The 18,460-nt window shown below is 44.5% G+C and overlaps 1 protein-coding gene and 1 long non-coding RNA gene across 2 annotated transcripts; one reads left to right on the plus strand and one right to left on the minus strand.

The window, feature by feature from the left end:
- Positions 1-2,655: 2,655 nt before the first annotated feature.
- MADCAM1 (mucosal vascular addressin cell adhesion molecule 1) lies at positions 2,656-10,150 on the minus strand. Its single transcript, XM_087952760.1, has 6 exons — positions 9,869-10,150; positions 7,963-8,229; positions 6,609-6,935; positions 4,709-4,984; positions 4,007-4,585; positions 2,656-2,769 (listed from the first exon to the last, which is right to left on the minus strand). Exons 1-6 carry the CDS (start codon positions 9,918-9,920, stop codon positions 2,660-2,662), a joined length of 1,611 nt encoding a protein of 536 aa, XP_087808886.1. The 5' UTR covers positions 9,921-10,150; the 3' UTR covers positions 2,656-2,659.
- Positions 3,146-8,013, plus strand: LOC148133550 (uncharacterized). The gene is made up of 4 exons (XR_015746980.1): positions 3,146-3,206; positions 6,527-6,955; positions 7,113-7,289; positions 7,923-8,013. It is a non-coding gene; the product is annotated as an uncharacterized LOC148133550 (long non-coding RNA).
- Positions 10,151-18,460: the final 8,310 nt, after the last annotated feature.

The raw sequence follows: 18,460 nt of genomic DNA on the forward strand, positions 1-18,460 counted from the left end.
TAAAAAAGCCAATTGTAACTTTCAATCCAGTCACATGATGCTTCAACTTATGACTTCAATTCTGGTCGTAAATGGAGGACTACCTGTATCCCTAGCATTCTGTCCTTCCATTTTTTTCCTAGAAGAATAATCCTGCGAAGAGAGGGAGAGAAGGGCCCAAAATTGCCCAGGGAATTTTGGTGGCTTAAGATGGGCTTGAAACAAAACTTCCTAATTTAACTTTTTAAGCACCAAATTTGGTTCATAAAACTCTTAATTTTTGCAATGATTGCATTACAGCTTGGCTGTCTGTGGTTTCTTGGCTGTCTGTGGTATTTTTTTTAGCGCAGCCAGTAAAAATATAATAAAAAATCCTGATTTCGGATCATTTCCATTTCAGTCTCAGTTATACACACTCCAGTTATACATTTTAATCACTGCCTCTTTCTCTTCTTACGTTAACAATTGTGCATGTTTTCTTAAGCTGTAATGCAATCATTGCAAAAATTAAGAGTTTTATGAACCAAATTTGGTGCTTAAAAAGTTAAATTAGGAAGTTTTGTTTCAAGCCACCAAAATTCCCTGGGCAATTTTGGGCCCTTCTCTCCCTCTCTTCGCAGGATTATTCTTCTAGGAAAAAATGGAAGGACAGAATGCTAGGAATACAGGTAGTCCTCCATTTACGACCAGAATTGAAGTCATAAGTTGAAGCATCATGTGACTGGATTGAAAGATCAAAAGAACAAGATCCAAAGAACAAATCAATCCAGAGTTCTCACTCCAGGCACCAATGACCAGGCTTAAATTATTTTACTTTGAACACATTATGGGAAGACACAACTCCCCGCAGAAGGTTCAGATGCTGGGAAAGGTGGAAGGAAAAGAGGAGAAGGACCAGCAACAACCAGGAGGATGGACGGAGTTACAGTGGCCATGGGGACAAAACTGGAAGACCTGAAAAACCAGGTTAGGGAGAGATGGAGAAAATCAATCAATCTGGTTCCTGGGAGTCAACAACTTAATGGCACCCTATTAATCATCTATTGCAGGGTTGTCCAACCTTGGCAACTTTAAGACTTGTGGACTTCAACTCCCAGAATTCCTCAGCCAGCAAAGCTGGCTGAGGAATTCTGGGAGTTGAAGTCCACAAGTCTTAAAGTTGCCAAGGTTGGACACCCCTGATCTATTGCATCCCTCGGTGGCGCAGTGCAGTACTGCAGGCTCCTTCTGCTGACTGCTGGCTGCCTGCAATTTGGCAGATCGAATCCCACACCAGGCTCAAAGGTTGACTCAGCCTTCCATCCTTCCGAGGTGGGTAAAATGAGGACCCCAGATTGTTGGGGGAAATAGGCTGACTCTCTAAACCGCTTAGAGAGGGCTGGAAAGCACTGGGAAAAGCAGTATATAAGTGCTGTTGCTATTTACATGGGGAAAAGTTACACTGAAGGGGGGAAATGGGTTGTTCTGTCAGAAGTTCAAGATCCCACACGGTGCCTCAAGTTTCTTGGCAATCCCCTTAAATGGAGAAGAGTGTGATTTTTTTTTAAGTCTGGGTCCCTAGCGAGATTTATTGAAGCAGGAGGCTGTGTGATGACCCGGAGCGTGGCACAAAAGCAACAAAGTCACAAAAGTAGGTAAAATCCCTTTAATTCCTCCAACTTAGCCCCCCATGTTCAGTTATCCTCGGCTGGAGAAAAAACTCTCCCAAGAACAGTTTTTAAAGGGAAGAAATTCAGTCCGAACCCAAAGTACATTTAAATTATAAATAAAAGCCAACACAAACCACAGCTGCAGCAATTAACGAGACAGGGCAGGATAAGGAATTGCAGAACTCAAAAGATAATGAAACACACACAGTTGGGAGGACACCAGAACTCAGATAAGACATGACAAACCAAGATAATTCACGCTTTGCTTCCAGCAAGGTGCTGTGCGCAAACGCTCTATTTAAATCCTGTTTTCCCAGCTGCAGCTAATGAAGGGAATCAGAGCCTTTTTCTCCCCCGTAACCTACGTTGCTCCCTTCTCCATTCCTCCCTGTGTGCCCTAGGATGAAGAGGGGGTGGGCCTGGGTCTTCCTCTTCCTCAAAATGGTAGCAGCTGATCTGGCTGGCATCCTTGCAGGTCCATCCTAAACTGTTGGGAAACTCCCAGCCAGGCAGGGAGGAGAGATCAAGCAGGGACTCAGCCTTGAGTCTTCGCAGTCACAAGATGCATTAAGTTGAGTCCTCCCTTAAGTCTCATGGAGCCTCATCTGGCTGTCCTCAGGGGAAGGCAAGCCATTTGGGGGAAGATTCTTGTAGTATAGATAAGACGTCAATAGAGTTATTGCCTCAGACTTTCCATGAGGGGATCTGGTTGTCTGCGTCTGACATAAACAGTTGCAGTCAAACCTACAGTTCACATCAAAACTGAAGAAGGATCCCAACCACCAGTTCCGCAGCAAGTACCTACTGACCCGTCGCCGATGGGGCAAATGGCCTTGGAAACGGGCTCTTCATTTCCACCTCTGTGACATGGACCAGAAAATCCTGGCGACGTGTCGGTGAAGTCCCTCTTGGTTGCCTCATAGCCCTTAAAGACCAGAGAATAGTTTTCATGGTCTATCCAGAAATCCAGAAACCAGAGGAGGCGTAGCCAAGGAGATGGACAGAAACATTTTTGGGGGCCTTTCGCTTGTTCACCATTGCCGCCGTTGCCTCCATCGATGGGTGATGTAGCCAGTGATGATCAGTCCAAAGAGGGATCCAGTGGCTCCGATGGTGAAAAGGGCATCTGTGTTGACAGTATCTGCAAAAGGAAAAAGTGTGCAAACCATGCATTTAGTGCCGTAATCAGACAGGTGCATCCATCTTCTACCAACCCACCTCACAGAGCCCTGGTGGCACAGGGGGCTAGAGTGCAGTGTTGCAGGCGAATTCTGCCCAGGGTCTGGAGTTCAATCCCGACAGGCTCAAGGCTGACTCAAGCCTTCCGTCCTTCCGAGGTCAGTAAAATGAGGACCCAGATTGTCGGGAGCAACAGAGAGAGGGCTGTTTAAAGCACCGTGAAGCGGTATATAAATTTAAGTGCTATTGCCATTGTTATGGCTACAATTTTCCACCCTTCCTTTCTCTGTCTGTAAGGTGAGCAAGAGACTAAGATGAGCAACCTCCCAGGTGTAGAAATATTACGGTTACAAATATTAAAGACCACCGCCTGGATATTACATTTCTCCGCAATTTATGGTAATTTGGTCTTGTCTTTATCCATATAACGTTCATTCTTTTTTTTTTAATGTAAATAGTATTGTTTGTAAATATTTTTTTTAACATTAAAGCTTTACGATGAACCATTTTAACGCATTTTCAAAAAACGTTTTCTCAAAGACATTATTTAATTTAGTTTTTTTAAAAAATCTCACCTTTATTAGTTTTATAAATAGCTTAAGGCAGCAAATTTCTTCTTCCTCCTCCTCCTATTTTTCCCACAACAATAATCCACCTGTGAGGTGGATAGGGCTGAGAGAGGGTCACCCAGCCGGTTTTCATGCCTAAGGCAGGACTAGAACTCACAATCTCCTGGTGATTAGCCCAAAATCACCCAACCAGATTTAGTCCTGGTGGACTCAAATGTGACCCAAACCCAATACAGGGAGTCCTTGACTTAGGACCGCAATTGAGCCCAAAATTTCTACTAAGCAACACAGCTATTAATCAAGTTTTGCTCCGTTTTAGGACCTTTCTTGCCACTGTTGTTAAGTGAATCCTTGCAGTTATTACGTAAGTTACATGGTTATTAATTGGATCTGGTTTCCCCATTAACTTTGCTTGTCAGAAGGTCACAAAAGGGGGATTACGTGACCCCCCAGGACACCGCAACTGTCATCAATACGAGTCAGTTGCCAAGCGTCCGAATTTTGATCACTGGACCATGGAGATGCCGCGGCGGTCCTAAGTGTGAAAAACGATCATGAGCCACTCAACAACATTGTTGTTGTACATTGAGGACTATAACTATTTTAAACGTGCGACTTCATCTCACTCACCAGCAGACACCACGACACGCACGCTTGCTACTTGGAGTAAGCGGGCAGATGCAGCACATCGATAGATCCCCTGGTGCTCCAAGCGGACACTCTCAACCGTCAGGGTCGACCGGCCCTGGGCTTCCTCCAGACGGTACCGCGATTCGGCCACTGGGGTTTCTAGCCACCAGATTTTGACATCTCTGTTGCAGTTCTCTGCCTGGCATGTGATGCGAAGGGCACCTCCCACGATTCCTTCGGCAGGCACAAGTACAATCGTGGCATGGCAAGTGTCCTGCTTTGGTTTTCCTTTTGTGGTCGCTTCTGTCAAGAAACCGTCGGTCATGGAAAGAGGCTTGGTAGTTGGTTTTTCCGTGGTCCCTTCTGTCACAGAAAGAGGTTTGGTAGTTGGTTTTTCCGTGGTCCCTTCTGTCACGGAAAAAGGGTTGGTAGTTGGTTTTTCCGTGGTCCCTTCTGTCGTGGAAAGAGGGTTGGTAGTTGGTTTTTCCGTGGTCCCTTCTGTCGTGGAAAGAGGGTTGGCAGTTGGTTTTTCCGTGGTCCCTTCTGTCGTGGAAAGAGGCTTGGTGGTTAATTCTTGGTCTGTTAAGAAAGGGACAAGCAAAACAATCCTGAGTGTGGCTGAAAAGATGGAATTGTGCATGATGGTGATGGACCATGTCTCAGATTTTGGAGAGGTTGTCCCTAGCTCTGCCACGGGGTTACCTGTTAGGTAAGAAGATCCAGTGGAGTCGTTGACCACTGTGATGGAGCTGTGACCTTCAGTTAGGGATTCCGGCTTGGGGGCAGCTGTTGGTGTAACCACAGTGGTCCTAGAGCTGGTATGCTCCATGGAAACAAGTCGGAGAAGGCTAGTGGTTGTCCCAACTGAGGACTTCCAATCAGCTGTGGTGAATTGCTCTGCAGCAGATGTTGGACTTGTCCTTCCAGATGTGGGAGTAAGGGCGATGCTCTCAGTAGCACCGAGAAGCTCCTGCGTAGCTGTAAACCAAATATTTAGAATGTTTAAGAGAAATCTTTTCAAGACTTTAGGTCTTCGTTGTTAGATGACGGGCGGGGGTCAATTGGCAGCCTCCAAAAATCTCCAGAATGAGTTTTTATTGGTAAAATGATCTCCCTAAAATTAAGGCATCCACAAACCAGCAAAACCTGAGATAGTTTTGTTTTTCTCACCTGGGAAAATCCAACTTATCCCCTAGCACAGAGGTCTCCAAACTTGGCAACTTTAAGACTTGTGGACTTCAGCTCTGAGAACTCTCCAACCAGCATGGCTGTCTGAGAAATTCTGGGAGCTGAAGTCCACAAATCTTAAAGTTGCCAAGTTGGGAGACCTCTGCCCTAGACACAAAAACAGACCTGAAAGATTGGCCTCACCCATTACAACCAAGTCAAAACGTCACTATTTCACTTTCCGCCCCCAAGCCAAGGCCCCCAAAAACAGGGCTGAAGAAATTGCCAGCTCTTAAAAACTAGAATTGAATTAGATTTATATAGTTCAATTTTGAGGCTCTTTAAAAAAAAAAACAAAGAAAAAATTGTACATGAATAATATTTTACTTTGAAAGTTACTGACTAATGAAATTGGGGATGAAAATGAAAATATTTAAAAGTTCTCCAAGTACAAGATTTGCCTGTAATTATGGAGATAGTCAAAATGTTTTAATTACAGAGAAGTATTTAGTTTTGGCTTTCTTCAGAAAAGGTTTTTCAGCTTTTTGCTCGAAACTGAAAAAAATGGAAACTTTGATGATTAGGATGGTTTTGTTGGAAATCTAAAGCCAAAGGTTAAGGTTGTGTGTGCTTTTTTGTATTTTACTGCACTGGGGAAAAAAAGTTTAAAAATCAACTTTTTCCTCCCCTCTTTGCCTTTTTCTTAGTTTTTTTTCCCTGTATTTTTATTTTAAAATGAAAATGAATAAAAACGACTATCTTGAGACCACAATTTTTGCCATTTCTCTAAATCAATCCCATATCCAAAATTCTTCCCCCAAGCAATCATAGTTTCTTTGACTTGTTCTTCCTCTAATTTAATTTCCAGTAAATAACCGTATAATTTTTTAATCACCTTTTCATCAGTACCTGTCAAAATCTTATCTAAATCAGTCAATTTATCATAAAATCCCTCTGTTTTAAAATCTTCATCATACCTTGAATGTATTTGCGCATATGAAAACCAATTCATCTTTATACCTTGTTCCTCTAAGTTTTGCATCGATTTAAGTTCACCCTTTTCATCCAGTATTTCCCCATATCTAACTGTTTGTTCCTTCTTATAAATTATAGGATAGGAAAATGCTTCAATGGTCGATAACCAAACTGGAATTTTCAAATAACATTGTCTTTTGATCTTCTCCCAGTTTAACCACAAAGACTCCCGTATATAATGTCTTCTAAAATAGCCCTGCGTTTTAGTTCCCTGCCAGCCCAACAACAAATCATGACCTTCTAATGTCAACAATCTAGTCTTTCTTAGTGTTATCCATTCCTTGGCCCACAACAAATTTGCAAAAACGACTATTGAAGAAAAGATTCACCTGTAATCCTGAATACAGCCCAGGCCCTATTTCAAAGTCTGAGAAAAGAGTTGACTGCCTGCGAAACTTACGTTTTGGGCTGGTGATGGCGACAGCAACCCTCTCCCGGACAAAGATCTTCCCTTCTATCTCCAAGGTTGCTTTGCATTTGTAAGTTACATCTCCTGCCACCCTCGGGAGCTCCAGTTCAGAGCGGTAGACAAACAGCTGGTCTTCTGAGTCCTCCATTTCTTCCTCTTCCGTCTCCTCGGAAGCCTCCACTTGTTCATCTCCCTGGAACCAGCTCAGCCTAAGGGCACCGTGGGGGTAGACGTGACTCATGGAACACAACAAGCGAGCTGGCTGCCCAATGGTCAGCATCTTGGGCTGGGAGTCCAACTGCAAAGTATCTGGAAAAGCTGAGAAAGAGGGTGAAGAGGTGAAGACCTGCTGGGTGGCTTTGCTTTCGGTGGTTAAGTGCCAGCTTCACCCTGGAGAGGGTGGGGCTGCGTCTCTTTTCTGGGCCACTGATTAATTGCACTGCGTTGTGTTGACTAATGATATTCTCGGGCCATTTGTTTTTCTTATTGTTTCAGGAAATATTGCAATCTACCCAGAGGACTGGCATTATTGGATTAGACATATAATTATAGTTCCCGTTATGAAGAACAATAGCAACAACCTCCAAAAGAGATTCACTTGATCATTGTCTCCCTCCAAAACGTTAGAGATGTCCTTCAGACAAGGTTGAGTTCCCGTGACTACAAACACAAGTATGCAAAAGTGATTTCCTTCCTTTGTTCCTTCTTTCTCTTTTCCTTCCTCCTTTCTGTCTTCTTTTCCTCCCTCCCCTCCCCCTCCCATTCTTTCTCTTTCTCCTCCCTTTCCTTTCCTTTCCTTTCCTTTCCTTTCCTTTCCTTTCCTTTCCTTTCCTTTCCTTTCTTTTCCCTTCCCTTCCATTTTCCTCTTCCCTTTCTTTTCCCTTCCCTTCCCTTCCCTTCTGTTTTCCTCTTTCTTTCCCCTTTCCTTTCCTCTCCTCCTCTCCCCTTCCCCTCTTTCTTTTTCTCTCTTTCCATACTTCTTTTTTTTAAAAAAAAATTTTTTTATTAAAGTTTTACAGTTTAAAAAGAAAACAGAAATCATGTTTACAATTTTTGCAATATGTTGTGGCAACAGTTTTTTCATCTTCTATTATTCATATCTCTCTCTCTCTCTCTCTCTCTCTCTCTCTCTCTCTCTCTCTCTATACAACATTCATATTTACATTATATATGATCTATTATTCCTGTTAACTATCCAAACATATTAATTCTCCCAGACCTCTCTTTCCATTCTTCTAACTCTCTTTTCTGCCTTCCCTTCCCTTCCCTTCCCTTTCCTCTCTCCCTTCCTCCCCCTGGAAATAGATTCAAGAGAACCAACCAAGCAGATGCTTTTTGAACTCACAATATACATTCAGCTCCACTGTGGCCAGATAGGACGTCTCTTGGCACCATCCTGAGCACATCTTTGTCCCCTCCATGTTAATGGTTGCGTTGTTCAGCGTTAGGATGCTCTCTGTGTGGTTTGAAACGATGTTTCCCAAGTCAGTGTCCAAGCCTTCCCACTGCACTTCAGCTTCCGGACAGTCCATGGAACAGATCAGCTGAATGGTGCCTCCACGTTCCACCAGTGGCTTCAAAGGCTGGATGGCAGGCTTAGAAATTGGAACACCTGTTTTGGGGCAAATGAACAACTTCCTCAGCGCTCGGCACCAAGATGTTTTCCCTGGCTGTGCTGGACTGCAACTTGACCGCAACTGCAGAAATTTTTTTTATTTTTATTTTTGCTACCAAGCTGCCTTCCATTGAGAACCTGTGTACTGCACCAGTCAAAAAGAGAGCTGTGAAAATATCTACAGACCCCTCACACCCTGGCCATATATTGTTTCAACTTCTGCCATCAAAACGACGTTATAGACCACTGCACACCAGAACAACTAGACACAAGGACAGTTTTCCCCCCACATGCTGTCACTCTGCATTCCCACAACACTGTCAAACTATTTACTAAGTGTATTACTATTCTTCTTCTCATCCTTCCTATTGCCTATTCTGTCTCGAAGTATGTGCACAGAATAACAGAGTTGGAAGGGACCCGGGAGATCTTCTAGTCCAACCCCGTTCTCAGGCAGGAAACTCTATATACCACTTCAGACAAACAGCTGCCCAATCTCTTCTTTAAAAACTCCAGTGTTGGAGCATTCACAGCTTCTGGAGGCAGGTCGTTCCACCAAGATATATGAAGAACTGTTGTAATAATTGGGGTACTTGAGTCTAATTAAAACAAGGACTAACAGTGTTCCAATATTTGAAGGGCAGCCACAAAGAAGAGGGGGTCAAGCTATTCTCCAAAACACCTGAAGGCAGGACTAGAAACAACGGATGGAAACTTATCAAAGAAACATCCAACCCAGAACGAAGGAGAAACTTACTAACAGTGAGGACAATTAACCAGTGGAACAGCTTGCCTCCATAAGTCGTGGGTGCTTGCTTCATCACTGGAGGCTTTTAAGAAGAAACTAGAAGATCCCACTCCCCCAAAAAATCTCCTCCAACTCTGTTATCTGCTATGCCAAAAGTATAGACTGATTCTCCATTGTTCCCAAGGCCAGACCTGGGGATGAAGTCACAGCGAAATTGGTCCTTGGAAGAATTAATTGATGCTTTAATGAACTATTATGCAGACCCAGAAGATGGATTTATTCTATAATCAAGCTGACCCAAAGGTGCTTTTTCAAGAGGCAACTGGACCAGAAGATGGATTTATTCTATAATCAAGCTGACCCAAAGGTGCTTTTTCAAGAGGCAACTGGACTGTATTTCTTTGAAGACGTTTTGCTTCAAAGAAAAAAAAAACCCAGAAAGTCCAGTTGCCTGTTGGAAAAGCACCTTTGGGACAACCTGGACGGCTGAGAATCTCCACAGACATAATCAAGTTAAGTATATTGGGCAAAGCCAATCTAAAATTTCCCCGATTCCGTTTCTGAACTTGAAGCAAGAAAGGCTGAACAAAATAAAAGCAGCACTCAATCAATGCAGCAAGTAGACCCCTCATCGCTTTTTCGGTCCAGTTTTCAAAATGCAATCTGGGATAAAACGACTTTGCATATCCAACGGCAATCAATTCCCCAAGTTCACAATTGTGCAATTCTGTTTTTTTGAGTCTCCTCCCAGCGTCTCCCTACAACTAAATTCAGATTAGCTTATAGGCATATATGCACGGATGCTTTTTATGAATTGAAATTTGGGAAGAGTTTTATAAATATTATATATGGCTACGCACACAGACACACACACGCAATCGGACTTACTGCAGCTGTAGCAGACCAAACTGAAAAGGAATACCAAAGAAATCATAGCCATTTCTTTCACTCCTAGGTATCTTATCTCTATGCATAGGAGCCAATCCTGCTCTGAGTTAATTCTTTCTTCCTTCCTTCCTTCCAGCTGGGCTGCTAATTCTTCATCTGTTCCAAAACTCTCACACCAACAATGCTTAAATCTAAAAGGGACGTCACTGCCCACCCTGACCTTATGGAATGCGGTTTCCTTCTCTCCTCCCTTATAACAGAACTTAAACAACACAGTAGTATTTTTTTTTTTTGGTATTTTGTTTCATTTTCAAACTGAAGAGTGTGTTAAAGTTAAGCCTCTCCCATGCCCCCAAAAGTCATTTCTAATGACTTTGTGCTAGATACAGGTCAGTCCTCGACTTACGATCACATTTGTGCCCAGAATTTCGATTGCTAAGCGAGACATTTGTTAAGTGGATTCTGCCCCATTTGATGACCTTCCTCCTCACAGTTCTCAAGTGAATCTCCGTCGTCGTTAAGTGAATCTGGCTTCCCCTTTGAGAATTTGCTCATCAAAAGGTCTCAAAAGGGGATCACGTGACACTGCAACCATCCTAAGTACATGCCAGTTGCCAAGGGTCTGAATTTTGATCATGTGACCCTGAGGATGCTGCAAGGGCCGTAAGCGTGAAAAACGGTCGTAAGTCACTTTTTTCAGTGCTGTTGTAATGGGTCACTAAATGAACTGTTATAAGTCAAGGACTATCTGTATGAGGGATGTAGCCAAGAACGTATGCATCATTCCCCTGCAGGAACAGACTGCAAAATCGCACTGCTAATGCTGCTCATTTCAGCTTCAAATGTGGGAATAACACAAATTCAGCCTTAAGGCGAATGAATGAGTGCAGGTTAAACTAATTATTATCCAATTCTGGAAGAAGGAAAAAAAAAATCTACATTTGATCTGCGGCAATATGTATTGGTTGTCAGCCGTTGAAGAGTTATCCTTTATTTTGACAAAATAAGGATAACAATAATAAACAGAACTGATAAATGACCTTCGCATCTCAATTCTACTAACGTTTGATCGGCTGTTAGTTGTAATTGTTATACTTTATATAATAAATAGGCAACACGGTCACATTTTTTTGGAGCTGTTTAACAACACTTTCCATGTTTTTCCCCTTTATTTTATTCCATTTATTACTTTTCTTCCTAATTACTATAATTATTAATTTTGCGGCTACATTCTGTTGCTCATTCTGTCATCCGACACTTCTTCTTCTGTCGATTAACCTGATGTAAAAACATACTGTCAAAGTGATAGCATGCCCTGTAGATTGCTGGCAGTGCCAATAACTAAATAAATAAGTACATACATGTACACCCGCACGGGCACGCACACACACACACACTAAAAAGCAACACAAAAAGCATTCCATCAGCCAAAAGCTGCTCCTCCACAGGCAAATGTTAATCACAGATTTAGCTAGGTATTGTGACAAGTGAGCCGGACAATAAGAGAGAATGAGAAACGTATCACTTCCTCCGGGTGGGGGGAGACTATCGACAGGTGGTCTGCGACTTGCGACCAGTCCGGGGGTGGGCTGATACTGGTTCGCCCCGGTTCAGGAGAACCGGAACCGAACTGGTAGCTAATTTTATGGCTGGTTCGGTGAACTGGCAAATCCCACCCCTGGCCCACCCCTCCCCTCCCCTCCATCCCCACGTGGCCTGTTTTGGATCCCAGGTAAGTACAGGGCCTGCGTGGAGACACAGGGAGGGCAAAAACAGGCCCGTTTCCGACCTCCAGAGAGCCTCTGGAGCCTGGGGAGGCTATTTTCGCCCTCCCGAAGACTCAAGGAAAGCCTCCAGAGCCTGAGGAGGGAGAAAACGTCCCCCTCCGTCATGGTGCAGGAGGCTGACTAGGCCATGCCCACCATGGCCACACCCACACAGAAACTGGGCAGAGAACTGCAGGGGTGGGATTCTACAGGTTCGCACCTATTTGCTAGAACCGGTTGTTAACATTCTAAGCAGTTCGGAGAACCAATTGTTAGAAGAAATTACTGGCCTAATCCTGTCAGGAAGGCAGGAAGGAAACATTCTGGTGTTGCTTACAGAAACTGCCTCTCCGTTAACCCTTATTACATTCGTGACAGGACTAGACTTCCTGTCTCTGGAACTTCTCTGGAGTTTTTTCCCCCTCCTTTGCTGGTACTTTGCTTGTGTGGAGTGACCATTCAAAGTTACAACAGCACTGAAAAAAGTGACTTATGACCATTTTTCACACTTATGACTGTTGCAGCATCCCCACAGTCATGAGAGGCCGGCGAGGAGATGGTGCCTCAATGTGAGTGATATTGAGTTGACCATGCCCAGCCAATAACATGATCACCAAGCCACACCCACTGACTAAGCCACGCCCACAGAACTGGTTGTTAAAAAAATTGAATCCCACCCCTGGAGAACTGGTTGCTAAAATTTTTGAAGCCCAACCATGGACCAGTCCCTTAGTGATCATTAGAAGTTATGATGGACCTACCTATCTGGGGGCTACTTATGGCCTGAACCAGTAGTGGGATTCAAGGTTTTTTTTGCTACCGGTTCTGTGGGCGTGCCTTGGTGGGCGTGGCAGGGGAAGGATATTGTAAAATCTCCAGTCAGAGGTGGGATTTGCCGGTTCTCCAGACTACTCAAAATTTCCACTACTGGTTCTCCAGAACTGGTCAGAACCTGCTGAATACCCACCTCTGGCCTGAACTCAAAGTTCTGACAGCCAAGCCCAACCAACCAGCCAGGTCATATGAGGAGCTCAGCAACCATCCTGCATTTGTGGCCGTTTTCAGCATCCTGTGGTCACACAAAACCATGGTTTATGCTAGGTTTGCCAAATACTGGTGTTTTCTTTTGGCTTTCAGAAACAAAACCATAGCAAGCTCAAAGGTCTTTTAGTCCAACTCTTTACTCAGGACAGGAGACCTTACACCATCCTGGGCAAATGGCTGTCCAGTCTATTGGTTTGGGTTTTTTTGAAAAAATTTTTGATTTTTAAAAACAAACATAAACAAACAAAACATAAAACATAAAAACATAAAACATCTTTTTTGAAAGCAGCTTGATCCCGGGTTACATCTCTTCGTACAGACACAAATTCAACTTCATGCTCATTTTTATATACCATTCCATATCTTATTACCATTCTACGTTTTCTATATAGCTTCTCCCCTCTTTTAACTTTCTTAATTTTATTTTATTTATTTCATCTCAATTCAGATCATTATACTTATATTCTTTGTCTGTCCTGTTTCAGCTGTCTATTATCTTTTCTCATTAAACAACATTTCTCCTGTAATCACTGATTGGAGTATGACGCCTTTATATCTTTCCCCTAAAATATAACAATATAATACAAAACTTCCGTTCGGATTCTGCTTGGTACATTTTAAAACTACACACTGTATTTTTTTAAAAAAGAAAAAATTATGAATATATAATATAATTAAAACAACAATCCATACCAATTCAATTCTATCATTAATATTAATATTCATTTAAATCTTAAACATTTTACACATTACTTTTCAAATAGATATCATACTTCTATGGGAACACTTATAAACTTTCCATAGTTACTTCCCCCCCCCCACTTCACTTATATTTTATAAAACATTGAGTAGTTAAAATGTTCCCATTCCTTCCTAATTCAAGTTCTCTCATTTATTTCATTTATTTTGTTCACAAAAGTTTCACTGGCTATCCAGTCTACTGTTGAAAACCTCCAGTGACGGAGTACCCACAACTCCGAGAGGCGAGCAGTTCCATTGATTAATTGTTCTCACTGTCACGAAATTTCTCCTTAGTTCTCGATTGGATCTCTCCTTCACAAGCTTTCACCCATCCCTTCTAGTCCTGCCTTTGGTGCTTTGGAGCAGGGGTCCCCAACCACCGGGCCCTGGACCGGTACCGGTCCGTGGATCATTTTGTACCGGTCCGCAAAGAATGAAAGTACAGCCTACTTTACTTGGGTGCCGCCATCTTGTTTCGATGGCGCTTGAGAAAGTGCTTCTGGGTGAGCTTGTTGGTCGTCGGTTGGAAAGCGGCGTTTGGGTGCTGAAGGAATCCTCGCGCCTTAGTTTCGTCGAAGGGGGGGGGCGGCTTCGAACTAAGAGCCGTCCCGATGGCGGTGGAGTCTCACGTTACTCAGGAGGAGATTAAGAAAGAGCCCGAAAAGCCCATCGACCGCGAGAAGGTACAAAGGAGGAGTTGAAGGTGGCGGGGAGAAGCGGGGGATGGCTGGCTGGCTGGTCGCTCGGCCCGCCTTGCCTTGGTCGTGTGTGCTGATGCTGGTAGTGGTCCGTGGATCATTTTGTACCGGGCCGCAAAGAATGAATAATCGTGAAACTGGTCCTTGGTACAAAAAAGGTTGGGGACCACTGCTTTGGAGAACAAATCCCCTCTTCCCTGTGACAGCCCCTCAAGTATTGGAAGACAGTCATTGTGTCACACCTAATCTTTTTCTTTGAAAGGCCAGAGGTCCCTAGCTTAGTGGTGGGATTCAAATAATTTCACAACCGGTTCTCTGCCCTAATGACTGGCTGGGTGGCCGTGGCTGTGGTGGGTGTGGCCAGGGAGTGTGACAGGCAGCACTTGGCCTCCTGCACCCCCCTGGGAGCAAAAATGGGGCATTTGGGGACTCCTGGAAGGGGTGGGGTGGGGAGGGGAGGGGCCAGCCAGCCATTTAACAACCTGTTTGGCCGAAGTGGTGCAAACCGGTTGAATCCCACCACTGACCTCGCTCCTTAAACCTTTCATGATGCGATTTTGCCCTCCAGACCTTTTTATCATCTTTGTTTGCTCTTTCTCTGCACGCTTTCTAAGCTATGCGACCCGTCGTAAATCGAGGACTACGTGTACAGCTTAATACCTAGCCAAATTCCCATGCCATGCTAAATCCCAAGCTACCCAACCCCGTTTTAGCCTGGTTTGGGGACACGGGAGAATTGGTCTAACTTGATGGGAATAACAGGCTGAAAATAAAATGGTTTTCCATTAATAGGTGTAATATCTAAAATGAGGACTAGGCAGACATTTCAATTCCTTCTCTTCCTTGATCTGACCGCATCACTATCCCCAAGCTCCCTCCCAGGGTTGATGTGGAGATAAAAATGAGATGGGGGAGGAAAGGGGAGATGAAGGAAATGTCTTTTTCAGTCTGCATTGCCTTCTGCCCCTTGGCAAAAGTGGCAGGCACAAAATGGAACCATTTTTGGAATTCTAGAAGTCTCTTTATCCGTTTTATTCAAGGATATGGACCTTTAATATGAATCTTGCCTTATAGCACCTTCAATTTCCTTAAGAGGCCGGAATCCTCTGCGCAAACACAACGGGAGCATAAAACAAATAACTCAGCCATTTCTCAGCTTGAAAATGGGTGGACGTCCATTCCCAGAATTCCCCATCCTGGCTGATGTCCAAGCTGCCAAGGATGGGAAACACTGGCTTAAAATTCTCAAAGATGCTTTTTCGAAAAGCAACTGGACTGTTTTTTTTTTTTTCCCCTTCAGGAAAAAAAAAAAAAACTTATTTTCTTCTTCAAGGAAAAACACAGCCCAGCTGACTTTTGAAAATACACCTTTGAGATAATTATGACCTGTCCTGGATGACTGAGAAGACGCTGGCTAAAATTGAAATCTCAAATGTAGTGACCAACGCTCACCAGCAGAGGACACACCAATTCACAGATATTGGCTATGAAAATTACCCAGGTTAAATATTTGAATTTCCTTTTTTTGGGGGGTGGGTTTCCTTAGAAGCATTATTTCAAAGTCTTCATTACTTCAGATTCCCGGACGCTCCATTTGGATTCCAAAAAGATTCCATCCCCATTTCAAGCGAAGAGATTGAATAGCCTAGCACAAATTCTGAAGAATTTCAGAGGCACGTCACAAAATTCCCCGCTATTATCTAGGTTTCCAGCATTGATACATTTTTCAATAGTGCAGGGGGAAAATCCCCTAACTTGGCGGGCAGCCCTGATTTGCTGGCAGAAAGGTTTTACACCCAGACCTTTAGCCTTCCTTAGCCATCCGAAGCCGGAATTGCAATATGCTGACTTCTGGTCGGAATGCTTAAAAATGGATTTTATTGATTTGTTTGCTATTTAAAGCAGGCAGCACATTAGAAGAGTTAAAAAAAAAAGATTATGCTAATAAGGAGGATCTATTTCATCCATGTTTTGATAATAGTACAATTAGGATAATTGATTTCCTCAAGCAGCAACATGTTCCAAGAATGTTACACTAAATTGGCTCGGTCTGGAAGGTTATGACAGGTTACAAATACTATTTTCGTATAACAGGTGTTGGAAGTTAAAACCTACCCCTCTCCTAGAAAAATGAAATAGTTTAGGATAAATTAAAAAGGCAGGATGTCTGTAGTGGGATTGTGATGTGGTGTTTGGGGCACTGTGCTGGAGTAGCTTTCAAATTTCATTGTATTTGTGGAATGTAATGACAATAAAGGTATTCTATTCTATTCTATTCTATTCTATTCTACTCTACTCTACTCTACTCTACTCTACTCTACTCTACTCTACTCTACTCTACTCTACTCTACTCTACTCTATTCTGTACCTGCCGTTTGTGCAAATGGAACTAAGCGCCTGCACGCTTGCATATTCAGTCACTTTTTTCAATGTCATTGTAACTTTTGCCCGGTCGCTAAATGAATGGTTGTAGATTGAGGATTACCTATATTCAAGTTGATTTGCTAATCAATGCGCTCGGCCGTGCACTTTGAATCACGGTGTTGCCAGGGGGAAAGCCAGCGTGTCAAAATGTTGCCCTTTTACAGAAGTCCAGCTCCGCCGCTGCTTTTGCCTCTCTCTTTGACTCTGTCCTCACTGGTTGCTGCTGCAAATGTCATTCTCACTTTTGTCTCTGGCCCCTTAAGGTGAAAAGAGAGCTGGTTTGGTGCAATGATTAAGGTGCTAACTGAGAAGCCAAAAGATTGTTTCAAGTCCCACCTTAGGGACAAAACCAGGCATGAAAGCCAGCTGAGTGACTTTGGGCCAATCACCAGGAGACAGTGAGTTCGCCTAGTCAGAAAGGCTGGGATTGGGCAATCACGGGAAGTGTTTATTAGGCTAAGCCAGCTCTTGGGCAGGAGACATAGCTTAGGTGGGCATGAAAGCTAAGTGGGCTTTGGGCAATAGGAGACAGTGCCTGGACCGCTTAGATGAAAGCCAGCTGGGTGACTTCTGGGTCCAATCATCCTGAGACAGTCCTCCTCGTCCTGCTCCTCCTAAGCCTGCTGGTGACTTTTGTTCTTCATCCTTCTTCTTGTTCTTCTTAGGCTTGGCCTGCTGGTCTTTGGGCCTCTTCGGGTTCTAGTCCCACCTTGGGCATGGCCAGCTGCTTTGGGCCAATCACCAGGCAGTGTTCTCCTCCTCCTCCTTCCTCCTCCTCCTCTCCTTCCCCTTCCCCTTCTCCTTCTCCTTCTCCTTCTTCCTCTTCCTCTTCTTCCTCTTCTTCCTCCTCCTCCTCCTCCTCCTCCTCCTCTTCTTCTTCTTCTTCTTCCTCTCCTCCTCCTCCTCCTCCTCCTCCTCCTCCTCCTCCCTCCTCTCCTCCTCCTCCTCCTCCTCCTCCTCCCTCCTCCTCTTCTTCTTCTTCTCCTCCTCCTCCTCCTCCTCCTCCTCCTCCTCCTCCTCCTCCTCCCTCCCTCCTCCTCCCTCTCCTTCCCCTTCCCCTTCTTCTTCTCCATTCTTCCCTCTTCCTCTTCTTCTTCTTCCTCTTCCTCCTCCTCCTCCTCCTCCTCCTCCTCCTCTTCTTCTTCTTCTTCTTCCTCTCCTCCTCCTCCTCCTCCTCCTCCTCCTCCTCCTCCTCCTCCTCCTCCTCCTCCTCCTCCTTCCTTCTCCTCCTCCTCCTCTTCTTCTTCCTCCTCCTCCTCCTCCTCCTCCTCCTCCTCCTCCTCCTCCTCCTCCTCCTCCTCCTCCTCCTCCTCCTCCTCCCTCCTCCTCCTCCTTCTTCTTCTTTTTGCAGCCCCCCACACTCCATATTTTTGCCTCCTGGGCCTCAGGGAAGCCTCCCGGGAGGGGGCGTTTTGCTCCCAGGAAACTTCCCTGAGGCCAATCACCAGGAGACAGCGAGTTCTAGTCCCACCTTAGGCACGAAGCCAGCTGAGTGACTTTGGGCTAATCACCAGGAGACAAGCGCGTTCTAGCCCACCTTAGGCAGAAAGCCAGCTGACTTTGGGCCAATCACCAGGGAGAGTGAGTTCTAGTCCCACCTTAGGCATGAAAGCCAGCTGGAGTGACTTTGGGCCAATCAGCAGGAGACAGCGCGTTCTAGTCCCACCTTAGGCACGAAAGCCAGCTGAGTGACTTTGGGCCAATCACCAGGAGAAAGTGAGTTCTAGTCCCACCTTAGGCATGAAAAAGCCAGCTGAGTGACTTTGGGCCAATCAGCAGGAGACAGCGAGTTCTAGTCCCACCTTAGGCACGAAAGCCAGCTGAGTGACTTTGGGCCAATCACCAGGAGAAAGTGAGTTCTAGTCCCACCTTAGGGCATGAAAGCCAGCTGAGTGACTTTGCGCCAATCACGCAGGAGA

Source organism: Notechis scutatus, chromosome 1 (assembly GCF_049901735.1).
Source record: "Notechis scutatus isolate UNSWTSFEM ecotype Mainland chromosome 1, rNotScu1.2, whole genome shotgun sequence".
NCBI lineage: Eukaryota > Metazoa > Chordata > Lepidosauria > Squamata > Elapidae > Notechis > Notechis scutatus.

Bases quoted from the DNA above. Each gene is read 5' to 3' on its own strand.
- MADCAM1 (XM_087952760.1), bottom strand. From the start codon at position 9,920: ATGGCTATGATTTCTTTGGTATTCCTTTTCAGTTTGGTCTGCTACAGC. The intron at 8,230-9,868 runs GTAAGTCCGATT...GCCCCAAAACAG, and splicing joins TTTGGTCTGCTACAGCTGCA to GTGTTCCAATTTCTAAGCCT. The intron at 6,936-7,962 runs GTGAGTTCAAAA...CCTCTTTCTCAG, and splicing joins AGTGGAGCTGAATGTATATT to CTTTTCCAGATACTTTGCAG.